Here is a 16,287-nt window from a genome sequence, read left to right on the forward strand (position 1 = left end):
GCACTGTGGGTCTGATTGGCTGCCTGTCTGAATGCCCCGCTCAATGATTGGCTTCTGAGCTTGGCTCAGCAGTGTGAATGAGAGACCGAACAATATATCTGGGGACCTCCAACTTACTGGAATTGTTCCGAATCTGAAGTCGAAACTTGATGCTTAACCTTGGAGCCCAGCTGGAAGAAGGCTTTGCTATGGCTTTCCTTCGACGCAATCCGAAAGCTGTCGTGTCTCCAAGAACTGATCCAAGAGAGGACCTGGCTAGGAGACCTCTTCCCGAGCTACGAGGGAACATCATACACCAGCTAACCTTCACCAAGGATCCCTGAAGTCAGTCCTCGAAAGGCTGCCGACAGGAGACGGGAACCGCAGAGAAATCCGAAGTGAAGCGCCAGGACGTCGATGACTATCACCGTCGATCGAGGTACGGAGGACTGATGTGACCTCGTCGACCGGAGTCGCAACGCTCCATTGCCCAAGACACTTTGAAATCAAGGACTCCTTGTCCCGCCGGAGAAAGTCAAGGTCGCCGACGAACCGAGGAGAACCCGCTGGTGGGTTTCCCGCCACCCGAAGTCCACAAAGACGCTGAGGAAGATCCGAAAGCCAGCCACGGTCGAGTCTCGATTGTCAACACCAACAACCCGACGCCATTGCTGGGCCTACTTCATTGAACTTTTGCAGCAACAAATTCTCGTCATCAAGGTGCACTGCACACCTCATCTTTGCAGGATGTCCATGACCGATCGTCGACAAGCATTGCCAAGGTTGAAGCTGCTCTCTCAACGACAATGTTCACCTTTTCTTTGCGGAATCTCGACGACCCGTGGCTCCTGCCTTAAAGGGAGTTCACTCAAGAGGGATCCGTCGACGAACCATCGATGAACTCCGCTAAACTCAGGTACATTGGGTAGTAGAACATTTTAGAAGGAACCAAGACCATCTTAAACAATATATGGACTGTGCTTGTTGATACACTTTATTTAGCGGGACAAAGTATTCTGCCATTTGTTAACCCAAGATGTCTTCCTTCCCATGTATATTGTTGTTTCCCTTTCCTATTTGATTTGTATGCCATGAAAATGTCAGCAGTTGGTCCATTTTAAAGGAATCAAGAAAGAGTTAATTGTGGTAAAACATAGACATTGTACCTATTTACTATATTAGAATTGCCAGAGTGGAGTGTTTTGACTATATATATATAGCAAAAAACAAGGAAAGGTGCGCACTCCAGTTCCCTGCATAACCTTCCAGGCCACTGGTATTCTCCTCCGACTGGTTTTTGTGCCAATACACGGATGACGTGTATTGGCACAGAAACCGGTCGGAGGAGAATACCAGTGTCCTGGAAGGTTATGCAGGGAACTAGAGTGCGCACCTTTCTTTGTTTTTTTCGATTTTTGCAGGATCTTGAAGGGTGGAATCTTCAAGACCTGACAAGGTGCTGCACCAGGGTGATATATGCCCGGCTTTGGAGTGCCTCACTGGAGGCTAAACCCCCCCCCCCCTTTCTCCAATGTGGGATTGGGCGTGAGCGTTTTCCTTGCTAACCTGATGACTACATCCACCAGAAGCCCTTGCAGCAGATTATCATCACCTGCACCTGGGGTGAGCTGCAAGTTAAGACAGCCTCCCTGATGACGTGTATTGGCACAGAAACCGGTCGGAGGAGAATACCAGTGGCCTGGAAGGTTATGCAGGGAACTGGAGTGCGCATCTTTCCTTGTTTTTTTCAATATATATATATATATATATATAAACGCCAAAAGCCTGCAGGTATCTGGGCGCAAGTAGACAAGACAGAAACATCAAAATCAAGACAAAGAAGATGGAAATTATTCTGTGAGCAAAAACAATCTCTAAATAAACATTAGGACACACCAATATGACATTTAAAGAGTAAGGAGTAATGAATAATTGACAAAATGATAAGTTTGCACCTTGATAGAGCAGCTCTGCAGAAGAGCAGGGGTAACACGATACGAATGGTCCCCGATAGAATGCCTTCTGGGGGCCTACCCAGGAATAAGCAAACTACGACACATAGTGAAACCCATGGATATGGTATGCATGCTATCTAAAAGATCCATAGCTATGGAATGTAAATCACCCAGGGGCCCACAGTTTGGCAGGTGGCATAAGGAACTGGAGCGCTGGTCAGGAGCCGAAACAACGGTATGGGGAGAAGGAGTGAACAGAGCGGGAGGGGAATTAAGCCCAGCCTACGAGGACTGGAAATCCCTAATACGAGAGGTATTCCACCCATCGGACGACAAACCCCCCTGAGCTTCCCCCTCTCTACCAGAACAATAACAGACTAAAAACGGACTCCAACATCCGATGGAGGAGTCTGCAGATCTGCCAGACCGGGCACTCCCAACCAACCCACTGTCCGGGAATTCCCGATGTCCGTCAGAGGAAGCAGATCGGGCCATGAGCCCTAGTACATACACGTGGCTACGGAGACTAAATGTTTAGTTTATTCACTGTTTTTGTTTTACTTCTTTTTCTCTCCCTTTCTCCCCTCCCCATATTACGTTAACCAGTCATAACTAATTGTTTATTATGTAAACGCTGATAGTTGATAAATGTCAATAAAAACATTAAAAAATAAATGATAAATTTGCACCTTATGTGGAAATTAGATTTGTGGAACGCTATGCACAATCTCCTTGTTCCCGAGTGGTAGCTCTTTCTCACAGTCAGTGGTGCAAATGGAAAACATGTGGTGGGGGATCCCACAACACAAGGGCCCGCGGTGGGTGAGGAGTTGGGGGGGGGGGGATAATGTCTGAGGGGGCGTTGTCTAGAGGGGGCAGGGCACGTAGTGGACATCCAGCAATGCAGGAATACTTTTTAAAAAAACGAAAAAAAAGCACCTGCGACGGTAGCATTGCCTTTTACCACCGGCTTTGGCACTGGTGTGTAATGCACAATGCTCACTACATGTACAAAAGGAATCAGTTGTACATGTAGCAAGCATTGTGCATTACACACCAGTGTCAAAGCCGGAGGTAAAAGGCGATGCTGCCGTTGAGGGCGCTTTTTTTTTATTTTATTTTTTGTATGTATTCCAGCATAGTTCATGGACTTGGGCGGTTGACTCTGGCCGGATCCCAAGATCCGGCTCCATATCTGGTGCCGTATCTCAGATCCGCCGAGAGCCGGCCCAATGACCAGCACTGCTCACAGTTTAATATTGGATACCAAGGAGCTTCTTTTAGCTCCTGCTTATGCAATCTTAATTTCAATCCCTGTGCATTTACCAAAAATGTGCTGTGCAGGCCAAACTGATAGGCCACACCCCCGCCACACAGGAACGCAAGCAACCCCAGCCACGTTTCACCAATTTAGTCCTGGATTTCAGACCAGCAGTGGCAGGGTCAAGACGGACTACAACAGAACGATGGAATGGAAATGTTCCCTCAGCAATGCCACTGCTTATGGTTGAGCTAAAGTCTTCCATAGATCTCTCTTTGGTTTTAGTTCCTCTGGCCAAGTCAGGGCCTGCACTCCACCATTGACTATGCTGAATAGGGCAGATGCGAGATGTAGTCTAAAACATCAGGAGCCAAAGGTTGCAGACTCATGTTCTTCAGTAAAAAAGTACAGGCGTGTGCCTTGCTTTCAATACCTAAGGAATACATCTACACCTCACTGGTAGAGACAAACAAGACGTTGCTTAAGAATGTCAAGGCTAGGTTGGCCTATTTTCAGAATTTCACATGCGGGTGCCAACCTCGAGTTTTTCTACATTAACTAGAATATGCCATGGTTGGGGCTGCAAAGTCCAACAGGCAGCCATAAACTCATACGGTTTACTCAGTGACTGTATACAAAGATAATTTAGCACGTATGCAATGGATACATGCCACCATTCTCGACCAGGTGGGAGGGAGATGTTTCAGAAAGCGGGAGAAAGGAATGTACCCATTGGATTGAATAGTGGGGTTTTAATTAGTTTAGGCGGCAATTTTTTTTTTATCGGGAGTCTCGCGCCTAAATCGGGAGAGTTGGCATCTATGCGTGTGTCCAAGCTCAGCTAACCTAACTCCACGTTGAACTGCCTATTTCAACACCTTTTGCCAACCCAAATAAAACATTCTGGGGTTGGGGCTGGGTGACCAGTAAAACCGATACCAAACGTTCCTGATCGCAGCGTAACGACAGCATTGGGGACCGACAAGTGATAATGCCCAACAGTCGCTGCTCGCGCGTTAATCGCTCACCCAGACACACGAACAGCACAGACTTGTTCTCGGCGGCGGCCATAGCTGTCAAAGTAACTCTAACACACGCCGGGAAAGGGGTCCTTGCAATGCGAGCAATTGCTGAGGTCTACGTCACATGCCGGGACTGGGTGTCCTGTCCGCTGCCTGACTAAAAACATAACACGTTGAGCATGGCTACGCCGTTCAGCAGTACTTCCGCACCACGTGTAAAATGAACATTGAGAAAGTAGGCGGTGTTCAGAAGGGGGCAGGAAATCGCACGGAGGGGGTGGACTGCAGGACAGAGCAGTCGGGCAATGTTGTGACAGCCAGACGTGACATGTTGCGCGGCAATAAGGGGGTGTGAGTCTGATGTCGGTGGGAGTTCCGCTGGGGCTAGAGGGGCAATAGGCGGGGTTTACTTGTGATATGGATGGAATGCGCGTATGGGTTTGATGATGGGTAATGATGAAGTGGGGACTGGGTGTGAACGGAATGGCAGGTGCGGCGTTGCCACGCCCCATAAGGTGCGCCGGTAGATCTCCCAGTAGGTAGCAGGGGAGCATATCTCTCATCTTCAGAGCTGTAGAAGGGGGTCATCGTTGAAGGAGTAAGTACCGAGGTTGTAATTAATAAGAACCCCGCTTGGGAGTTACACAATCTATGGCCTCTCCGGTGCCTCAAAACACAGACTATACAAATAAATGGGCGTATAGGCTTTGTCGAGATCGTGTGATGAGTTGTGCTAGGGAAACGAAGGGCAGAGACAGAATGTACATGCGCTCGACTAGCACCTGTTCCCCATCTTGCTGGTGATAGTTGTAAGGGAATCTGTGTAAGCCTCTTTTCCCGAAGCAGGTACTCGAAACAAAAGCTGCTGCCCTGTCTACGTGTTTGCGTCGATAGTCGGTAGTCCGAATCGGGGGAAAATGTACGATCTACCGTGGTAGAGAGGACAGAAAATCGACTTTGTGCACACACTTTGTCGTTCCTATAGAAACCTTATCCGACCTAGGTTGTTTGGGAGCCCTTTTTTCATTTTCCAAACGAGAACATTAGTACAGGATTAATATTTGTAATAATCGCAATACTTATTTTCTGATGATCCCTAGGTTGTTTATGCAAGCAAATCTAAAATTACAGTAATGATTGTAGGCGTTACCCCACTGCTGACTAGTTGCAAGTAGTACTTAACTTGTTCCTTCGTGCTTTGGGCCCCTCCTTAACCAGTGGCGGGCAACAGAGCAGCCGTTTGGCCTCGTATGTTTTTCAAGGGTAGGATCGGATCGGCTAGCTAGCAGACCCCCACACATCCACTGAATTAAATCGACCCAAATACTTAAATCCTTTCAAATACATATTTTCTGATTTTAAACTACAGTTTTTATCTATTCAGCAGCAATGCACCTCGTTCCTTATAAACTGAAGCTTTTGCATTGGAGTTCAGATGGGGAGTAATGGGGTGTATGAGAAGGGACACATATGAATGACATGAGGAGGGACACACAGCCTGCAGGGTGGGTGTTGTTTGGATATGTGTCCACCCATTGCCTGCTCATGTCCATGCTAATCCCAATGGCAGTTCCCACTCAATTCTGCCTCTGCCTGACCAAATACCTGCTCCCGGGAACTCTTTGAGCTGCCTATAATCAATCCTTACCACCAGGCTTTCCATTCAAAGTGCTTGCAAGTGTTTTTTTAATTTTTTGTTTATTTATGTGCATTTTGGTTTCCAATTGAACCATAAGCACAATACATCATACACATTTCATTTGTTTAAAACGGAACCAATATTACATACTAGATATACAGGAAAAAAAGGCAATTAAGTAAATTAACATGTAATAACAGACTAACCTTTCGTTTCGTGCGACATAGCTATCTCATGTTACATTTCAAATTATTTGCATGTGAATATTTACGGGACTGCTATTATTTCCAAGTCACTTCTTATTTTACAATTTTAATTTCGTCAATACATTTAGCTAAAACATTTTTTTTTAAATAACTCAATTCAACATTCATATTGATAGAAATCTGCTTCTTTAAAAATAAATACTGAAGTTTGTCAATTTTAAACATCATTAAGCTATAAAAATTCGTACAGTTTTGTTTGCTAGATACAGGGTCATTGAGGAATTATTACGTATGGTTGGAGAACATAATACCTATACCACGTGGTATGTTACAAAGTATGCTATTTGTTTATTTCCGAGCTGCCAAATTAAGTCTTACACAATCAGAAATGGTTGTTCAGGGGAACCATGATGGGTAAGAAGATAATTCTGCGCAACTGGAAAACTACTTCGACCTTGAACATTGAGTCATGGATAAGTGAAATGCATGATTTGGCAGAATTGGAAAGGGTGCTGTACAGGAGAGAGGGGAAGATTGGTTTGTTTGATAAAATTTGGGGAAAATTCGTATCATTATACTAGTTAGATGATATTTATGTGTGGGGGTAGGGGTGGTGGGGGTGTACATAGTTTTGTAATTGATGCTTCTTAATTATTATGCTTTATGAGTTTGTTTGATACTGTTTACTGACCAAGCTCCCTAATAACCTCTCTGTGAAAGTTAATTTTAGAATTATGCCTAATACCCTCCCTGTATAAAGTTGAATTGAGAAAATGCCTATTAGCGCGACGTGTGTATATAGTATGGTTTGGATTGCAGGGAATGTTTGAAAGAGCATATAACCCATCATACGCTTACCCTCTTCTTTACACCACCACTCAACTAGAACACAGATATGCTATGACACCATTCGGTATAATTTTTCTCCTCTTACCAACATCTGCCGCACATTCCCCATCATTCTAAGTAAACATTGCTGGTTACACACACCCCAGCCAGGCATTCTCCTCAGGCCTAACGCAGCCACATTCGGTCTGGATAAATCCTGCCAGAACGAACACATACTCCTGATCTCTCAACCACCACACCTACCGCTAAGAAGCGGCTATTATACGAATACCGCACCAGCTGCACACATATCCGGTGCTCACACGCACCTTTGACTCTCTCTACTGATCTGAACTTCGGTTCCCAAGGGCGTTCAACCTACCAGTGCCTTCAGACCATACCAATGGTATATAAGGCGCTATATAAATGCAAAATAACATAACATAACATATATATATATTTTGTTAACTGAAAAAAGTTTAAAAAAAAGGTCTTGTCAGAAACTGAATAGTCGGGATATTCAATGAAATTCGTGTGGCATTGAATATCTCGTGCCACAACTGTTTAGGCGTTAATAATCTGTATTCTAAGTATCTATGGAAAGTTCTTGTCTCCAAACATGAAGTCTTGTACAATTAGTCAAAAGATGTTCTAATGTTTCGTTCACAGACTGATTGTTACAAAATCTACATGAGGTGTCTGGCGATAGCTGTTTAGATCTTGTTGCCAATGGCGCTTTGGTTGACCATAAATGGAATCGTAGTCGCATGATATGTGCTCTGTACTCCTGGTCCGGAAATTTCTGAATATAAGCAGGAACTTGGTTATATGATTTTAATATAAAGTTCCCACATTGAAAGGCCTTATATTGATTACATTTCTCCCATAAAGAGACCCAGTCGTAATGTATAATTTTCTTTTTCACCAGCCCCGGGTTTTAGATTAATAATGACTGGTCTATATCAGCATTTTTCATGATGATCATGCAATATTCTTTCCGGTGCGCATCCGGAAGTGCCTCTGAAGTGCTTTGGCTGTTGGGCTGTTTGGCTGGCGGGGGCAGGAGGCTGCTTTAATGTAGAGGTAATTGTTTGTTTAGATTAACAGCTGCTGAATGGTCTACGCAACGTGGGGTGTTCTTAGTTATTTGAGCACCACTTTCCTCTCACTTTATTTTGTTTTGTATTGGCATACAACTGATTATATTTGATCATGAGGAAAAAAAAATGCCTTTAATTAGAAAAGAGCCGGGAGCTGACTTTTTTGCTGCAGTAAACACGAGACGCGCTAGCCTTGCGGCACTGCCTCTCCCTGAATCCAATGATGTTGATGATGATGATGCTTTACTTCAGTGTACACAAGATTGCTCTTTAATGGGCAAACCCGTTGAGGAGTCTATTGACCCCTCTCAACCACTATTTGTGGAGGAGGAGGCAATTGACCCCACGAAAAACATACATGATACAAGGCCTTCTTTGGAGGACTTGTGTAAACCCAATAAGCCAAATTATGACCACCTCACTGATTCGCCAAGTATTTTTGCACCACCTGATTATACGTTTGATTGTAACACTGCTCCCTTCGAGTCTGATCCTGCACAACCAGCAATGAGCTCCGACATCTCAGCCATGCTGGGCATTTTTAATCGACTGATTCTGCTCAAATTAAGGAAACAGACGGTGGCTATTTCTAGTTTGGCTGCTGAAGTGGGGAAATTACCAGTACGGGGGGGAAGCAGTACTTCTTGCATCTAGAGATGTATTTACTAACCCCCTCCCCACAAACGAGCCAGATGGTAATATAGGGAAATTGACCAGTGGCATAGTGAAGACTCAAACAAGTGATGAAATTATTACAGTACCCACCACACAGGAAGTGGAGGGGTTTTCCCCAATAGGTGACAATGTGGAAGGGAATAAGGCCACGGTGGTTCAAAACAATCAGTCTAGCTGTTGTGAAGGGATTCCAAATGAGGTGGTAATAGATGATTTTGAAACAGAAATATCCAAAAGACAAGGCAAAAAATTAGCCAAAAGAAAAATGAAGTAAATAACAAATCTTCTAGAAAATTTCTAAGGGATAAAGACTTAAAACGCATAATTTTAGATGCTGATGATGTGATATTGCTACCCGAAAGAAAAACAGAAAAACCAAGGAAGGGCATGATCGATGTAGATTTGCAACCATGCTTTAAAGTAACCTCTGACCAAGCCTCAAAGAGTGTATACTCGGAAGGTGATTATGCACTCTATGAGGTAATGAAAAAGAAAAGGAATGACGTCTTTGAAATCTTCAAAGTTTCAATTCAAACCGCCAACAATCCCGAGACAGTTAGCTACAATTACGGATTAGGGTCCAAGGGTTTGGATTACCCTCCATTGGTGCCTGTTACGAACATAAAAATGATCCAACATGCCACCAATATAAGTGAATTACCTGCTTTAGTCAAAAAAGGAGGCAAAACTACTGTCAATACGGGTCTCGGCAGTTCTGAATGGAAAACCTCTAATAGTATCACATGCACAAACCAGACAAATGAATCCTTTCCTTCGGCCTCCTTTGGTAATAAGGATGATCTGTCCACTCCAATCCTAACCAAACCAATGGTAAAAGGGCCGGACAAGTCCGACCAACTTTATAAGGAAGATGACTTGCGTCAATTGATTCTTAAAATGGTCACAGAAAATCTTATTCCTGTAGAGAACAGGCGCAACTTGGGCGACCTTGTGTTGCCCAATATACCAGAGGTAAACATCTTGTATAAAAAGACGGAACAAGAGGTTGAAAGGAAAAAGGATGTTGGGTACTATGAGAATGGTTACGTAACGGAGGGTGGCAGGGAACCGATGGATACTGATTTAAGAAAGCCGGTCAACCCTGATTTACCTGGGCTGATTATGAGATCCCTATTCAATGACGGCGGAAACATATCGCTGAATAGACCCTATAGTTTATCTTTATTCACATCCATTCCTGAGTTAAGGTTAATAACTTCAGCAGACATACATTTAGTCGACTTTATACATAAATTTAGATACGACTATGTACGTCTGGTTATACCATCTCCGCTGGTCAGGTCACTTCTTTTGAAAGAAGCGGAACAGCTGCAATGCAGAGGTTTTGATATTTTGGAACAGAACTTCACAACATCAAATCCATAGCAAATGCACCTAGATTTCCAGGTTATGAGCGGGGCCTAGATCCCAGTGACGAAAGATTAACTGGTAATCTTGAATCCAACTCCAACAAACAAGATTGGAGATTGCTGGCCCTGTCTCTGCGTGAGTCAATTGACACGCTGAAGCAGTTGGGCAAGCCCCTTTAGCGCTCAAAACAACATAAAGTTGCTCAGTTGGAATTCAAGAGGTTGTTTTAACTCGATGAACAATGAGAAATTGATGTTTGTTTTGGCACAATATGACTTTATTATTATTCAAGAATCTTGGTCTACAGTGAAACTTTGTTGGGAAGGATATGATATGTCTGCACTCTGCCCAAGGTGGAAAAAGGAGCCGACCTAGTGGTGGTCTTATAATAGCAGCTAAAGGTTCTAGTCATCTGTTTAAAATTGGGGAACGGTGTGTTTCCAAATGTTTTCTCATACTTGGTGGGGACAAATGAAGAATGTATTCCTTTACTCATCGTTAATTTTTATTGGAACCCCATTCAGCAATCGGATCAACAATTAGAGGTCGAACTGACCAACTTGGGGGGTTGAAATTGAAGTTTGGGCTCAAGAAAACCCAGGGGGGCAACTTGTTACTGGAGATATGAATGCGGACAGCAAATCTGACCGTTTGTACGGTGATGTCATTTATTTGTCCACTGGTACCCAGGTTAAAACGGGGGGAATGCTAAATTGAGAGGAAGATTATGGACACACTTTGCCGAAGTATGCGGACTAGACTTGCTGTATAATGACCACTTCACTTTGAAAGCAAGGGGGCATCAGTCAACAATAGACTAAATATTCCTCTCTTATGGTTTGTCGAAGCGATTGGTGAAATTTGAAATTAATGAGTCAACTAGCAGTGATTACTGTATGCTCTCTATTGAACTATTGGGTAATTACCAACGCCCTATAGCCAAAATCTATAATCATGGTATAATGTCAAATTTTAAAGGAAGTAGAATAATAAGGACATGGAAAAAAACGGTAAAATGTACAGCTACTATGGTAAGAGATTATGATGCATTTTCCAATTACCAACGTGTAGATCACTACTCAGTTTCAAATTTCACTCCCCATCTATCAACCGCCATTACTTGGCTTGAGGATAGTTTACCCACAAGGATTGGGTCGCGAAAAAATAGCAATCAACACACCGACTCTGAGGTACATGAACGCAAATGTTGGTTGAGGAAAGAACAAAGGCTTTTACACAAATCAGGGTTACCTTCAACCACTATCATGACCATGAAAACAAAATCAAACAAAGGTACAAAAATTGGATAATTAACCATTGAGGGCTCCGTTCACAACGTGAAGGTGAAGCAATGTTGAATTCCCTCCGGGGTACGAATTTTTCAAACTTCTGGAATTTGATCAACGATCTGGAAAGACCTCAGAAGGATTTAACGTTGAATGCTATCACATAAGACATGTGGTTGGGCCATTTCTCTAATCTCTACACCAACAATGAGCGGATAGTGAGTATGAAAAGAGATATGGGAATAACTTGGTCTCTGGACCATTCTGTTGAAAACATTGTGGGTCTAATTATAATTAAAAAATCCCAAAATTCGGGTGCTCCCGGTCCTAATAATTTATCAAACAAATTATTGAAACTAAATCCAGTGTTGTGGGCCAAGATAGTGTATCTGTTATTTGATAATGTTTTGTCTCTCAAATATATTCCCCAATCTTGGAGAGTTTCTATTGTTATACCTATATTTAAAAAAGGTTCACGATTGAGCCCCAAAAGTTATAGGCCAATTGCTATTGCAGATCCCAAGTCCAAATTGTTTGCCTCTTTTGGTCCTTTTTGATATTCAAAAATGGATCCTGGACAATCACATCTTTGACCCAAAACAAATCGGGTTCAAAAAGAAAATTGGCACTGATTGTAGTGGGTTAATCCTGAAATTTATAATTGCCAAATCAACGAAAATAGGTGCAAGGCCTTCCTTTGTTGCTTCTATGGACCTAAGTATGGCCTTTGACCTTGTAGATAGAAACACCTTAAGGCTAATATTGAGAGATCTGAACATGCCAAGACATCTTTAGACATTGTAATAGCACTCTATTCTGATACCAGGTTGAGGGTCCGCCTGAATTCTGATGGGCAGCTTTCCAAAGAAATTATAATTCCTAATGGCCTTCGCCAGGGTTGCATGCTGGTCCCCACTATATTTAATCTATATGTGAGTGGAGCAGAAACTGCACTGACCAACAAAGGTCTGATTTCCCTGAGATTGAACAACGTTAGCTTCTCTTGGATGGCTTATGCTGATGATTTATTATTGATGGACAATACTAAGGTAGGTCTCCAACGACTAATTAAAGCTTTTGAAAAATGTGTATCTGACCTATCTTTCAAAATCAATCCAGCTTAAACCATTATTGTTCGCTTCGGGAGACCCAGCAAAAAGGAAAGTGCTTTCACTTGGTCATGTGAAGAAAAACGGATCAGATCTCAAGCTGCCTTTAAATATCTGGGTTATTACTTTTCTGGGATGGGTTCGACTGCCCTAATAAAAAGCCAACTAAAACTTAAGGCGGAAGGCGCTATAAGGCAAATGCGATCCATCGAAAGGAAATTTGGGAAATTTTCTATGTTACCTTTGAGGCAATTTTATATTATGAAAGTTATACCAAGATTGGTGGACGGCATGGAATTGTTTTCTAACGAATGGAAGGAATACTTTTAAGAGAGTAAAATTTGGAGGTCAGTTTTATGTTATTTTTTCTACCAACATGCATTCCGATTGAACTGATTAAATATGAACTTGGTTTACAATCTCTTTCAACCTACGTTGCTTGGAAAAGAATATGTTTTTGGAGAAAATGCAAAATGTCTTGCAAAGGTGAACTTTATATGTGTGCTGATAAGGAGCATACTAACCCTTTTATGAAAACCTTACACCTAGAAACAATGCAGTGTCTTAGTAATCTAGGAGTGTTTGTCATATTGATGCTTAATAAACCCAGTAAAATCAAAGAAAGCCTCATAGGCTTTGATTGGCAGAACACCAAGAATCGAATTTTAGCAACCAAAATGTATAAACAGGTTTTCTCCACATGGAAATAGTATCTGGCTATGGAACGATATCTATTAAAATATCCTTGTAAAATGCTACGCAATGATTTCATGCGCTATAGATTTAATGTGCTTTTCACTAACCAAATTAAATGCATTAGAAATTGTAGCCCGCATGATTGGAAACTGTGCCGATTCTGTAAATCTGAGGGTGTGGTTGAATCATTGCAAATCATACTTCTCATTTTCCCAGCACTAAAGAGCCAAAGTATTTTGTATTTAGCGAAATTTGTACGTTCTACTTAAAATGTTAATAGATAATTTATTTGGAACAGAATGTTACACGATAATAATACCTGTTTAAACATACGAGTAACCTCCTTTTTGAGAAATGTTTGCAATTTGTGTTAATTATTCTTACAGGTTTTGAATATTTTTGTGTCATTTTAGTAATATTTGAATTGATTTCTCTTTAGCCTGGTTCTGAACATTTTTGTGTTATTTTAGTAATATTTGTATTATTGATTTTGTGTTTTCTGTTTGCTTTCTTGGATATACTTTTGAATTGTGAGAACTGTTTTTTAGCACTTCATTTTTTGTAAAGGTTTATAATAAACCAAAACAAATAAAAAATATATTCTTTCCAAGAATTCAATGACTTATCATTTTTTCCCCTGTGATTTGTTAGCAAGAGCTGGTAATAAGGTTGGCCCGAGATTGTCAGTAGTTATGCATTTTCTGTATAAAGCTAGTGCTTGCCATGGGGGCATGGCTCGCAGCCATTCTATACGCTCTCCAACGCTCCTGTGCAATCCGAAATAATAATCCTGGCCAAAGTAGTGGATTCAGAGAGCCCTGATATCTAGCCGCACACTGACCTTGCATTGAAACCTGGGAGAACAAGCAGCGACGATCCAGGAGGGATCTGATGCAGCAGAGCGGGGAATGAGCCTGCTGACGGCGACACCCCTGCACTCGGAACCACCAGCCAAGATGGCGTCGGGACCCGGTAGCGCAAGCTGTTCTGACCCGGACTAGGGAGCAGCTTAACAGCATGGCGTACCGAGATCGGCGGTGCTGCTCTGCCGGCAGCAGGACCCGACGGCATCAGTGAGGGACAGAAGCGGGCTGCGAGTGTGGAGGTGGCGGCAGCCCCTTAGATGAAGGAAGAGAAGGTTGGGTAGCCGCCTGAGAGACCAGAGGTGCAGAGGTACAGTGAAGCAACCCAATAGAGCTGGAGGTTGACGCAAGCAGGAAACAGGACTCCCCGGAGACAGACAGCAGTTGAGGAATAAAAGAGCAGACCGAGGGAGGCGAACGAGAGGGTGAAACAGATGCATTTACAAAGTGCCTGCCCCCCAAAATAAACATTACCCCACACACTAGAAGTAAACCATGACAGGTGGAACAGTGCCTCCCAACCCCCTGAATCAGCACCGAAACACCAGAAGGGGGAAGAAAACACTCTGGCTGGGGTCTCATGAGTGACATATGAAAATAGCAGCAAGTAATGCAGAGAGTCCTGTATGACATCTGGATCGGGGGGGCAGAGACCCTGGAAGACAGCAGCTCACATCATAAAAGATGACGACCCAGGCACCAGATTGTGAAATAAGCAGCCTGTGACTTATGCACACCATTATAGTGCTGCGCCACCTCAGCTCACGCCTGGAGTGGTAGTCTCGAGTGCAAAGCTGCCCCATCCCTAGAAACGGCACAGTGCCATTATCGCCCAGCTGTAGTACATAGGGTGGTAAGCAGGATCCTAGCACATGCCTTCCAAAGCACCCATGAGTAGATCTAGGCAACCCACATTGGACATATTTGCGAAATCAGCAAGCACAGGTGAGGCCACAGTGCTGGCCGCCCCAGCTCGGCAGGTTAATATGGAACAGACAGGGGGGGACCAACTCCTAGCTACGATTGCAGTCCTAAAAATTGCTTTGGAAACTAAAGTGGATCCCATTCGTCTGGATGTGAACCTTTTGAGACAGGATGTTAGGGCACTTGCTGAGAGGACAGGGTCCATGGAAAGGCAAGTGGCAGAGAATACAGTGAGCCTAAAAGACTCCATGAAGGACATTACAATATTACAACAGCAGATGAGAAACCTGGAAGAGAGGGTGGAGGATGCAGAAAGGGCGAGTCAGAAAGAATAATGTTAGAATCATAGGTCTCCCCGAAGGGGAAGAGTGAACCCCACAAACTTTATTGAAAACATGCTCTTGCAGGAAATCGTTCCTGGCGCCCTCACTCAAGGCTTTACAGTTGAACGGGCACACAGATCCCTAGCCAGGAGACCACCGCCGGCAGCTCCACCAAAACCCACTATAGCCGAATCTTAAATTACAGGGACAGAGAAAAGATCCTGGAATGCTTCAAAATGGGCGGCATGATACAAAGAGCATCTTCAAAAATCACTGCTTACCCTGACTATAATTTGCAGGTACATAAACAAAGGATGCGCTTCGCTTCGGTGAAGAAGAGACTCTATGAATCCAACCTCAGATATATGTTGCTGTACCTGGCGAGGCTAAAGATTATACACAATGGCCGGGCCCTCTTCTTTGAGACACCAGAGGAAGCGCATAAGTGGATGGTCTCAGAAAACATGCCGTCAAGGGCCAAAAAGATGATGAGCGACACTGTAGAGGCGTGACTGGAGACTCCACAGATGCACCGGAAGAGAAACAATAGGATTAGCGCTGGGACAAAGATGGAGCAATGACCATACCTACAAGGCGACTTTTGGCACAAGATTTTAGTAGAAAACGGGAGCAACAGCCACGCAGACTCTGGAAGATGAGGAGTACGCGTTGTGAAGAGGCATCTGCCGCCCAAATATTGTTACTTTCGGATACTAGCTGGCACGTATCCACCTGCCACACACCTGTCACCAGTGGACGAGGACAGATGGTGCAGGAGTGAGAAGTGGGAATGCCTGAGGCATGAGGTACATAGCTGGGCAATTGTTAGGGAAGGGGGCTACAGTTGGGGGTCAGCCTACATAACCATACAAAGAGTATACACCACAAAAGTTGGAACACCAAGGTACATAGTAGACTTTATTGATGACAGCGGACCTTAAGATGGCCACCTGGAATGTCAGGGGGCTTAATTGTTACATAAAGAGGAACAGAATAATGACATATTTATGTCAGCAAAAGGTGGACATAGCACACTTACAGGAGACGCAC

General features: G+C 43.5%; 2 protein-coding genes across 8 annotated transcripts in view; one reads left to right on the top strand and one right to left on the bottom strand.

Annotated features, from left to right (window-relative positions):
* ACP1 (acid phosphatase 1) overlaps positions 1 to 4,417 on the bottom strand; it is a 302,138-nt gene extending 297,721 nt beyond the window's left edge. For 2 of the 5 annotated variants that reach the window (XM_069606056.1, XM_069606055.1), the window contains exon 1: positions 4,224 to 4,379. In XM_069606056.1, coding sequence (XP_069462157.1) covers positions 4,224 to 4,266 — 43 coding nt within the window. In that variant the 5' untranslated portion in view covers positions 4,267 to 4,379. Of the gene's footprint in view, positions 1 to 4,223 lie in introns of all 5 variants that reach the window. The other 3 variants (XM_069606059.1, XM_069606058.1, XM_069606057.1) reach the window with 2 other exon arrangements.
* Positions 4,418 to 4,633: 216 nt separating this feature from the next.
* Positions 4,634 to 16,287, top strand: part of SH3YL1 (SH3 and SYLF domain containing 1) — a 779,762-nt gene continuing 768,108 nt past the window's right edge. For 2 of the 3 annotated variants that reach the window (XM_069606061.1, XM_069606062.1), the window contains exon 1: positions 4,634 to 4,815. In XM_069606061.1, the coding sequence (XP_069462162.1) occupies position 4,815 (1 nt within the window). In that variant the 5' untranslated portion in view covers positions 4,634 to 4,814. The remainder of the gene's footprint in view (positions 4,816 to 16,287) is intronic. The other variant, XM_069606060.1, reaches the window with a different exon arrangement.

Source organism: Ambystoma mexicanum, chromosome 4p (genome assembly GCF_040938575.1).
Source record: "Ambystoma mexicanum isolate Mex_15411 chromosome 4p, UKY_AmexF1_1, whole genome shotgun sequence".
NCBI classification, from domain to species: Eukaryota; Metazoa; Chordata; class Amphibia; order Caudata; family Ambystomatidae; genus Ambystoma; species Ambystoma mexicanum.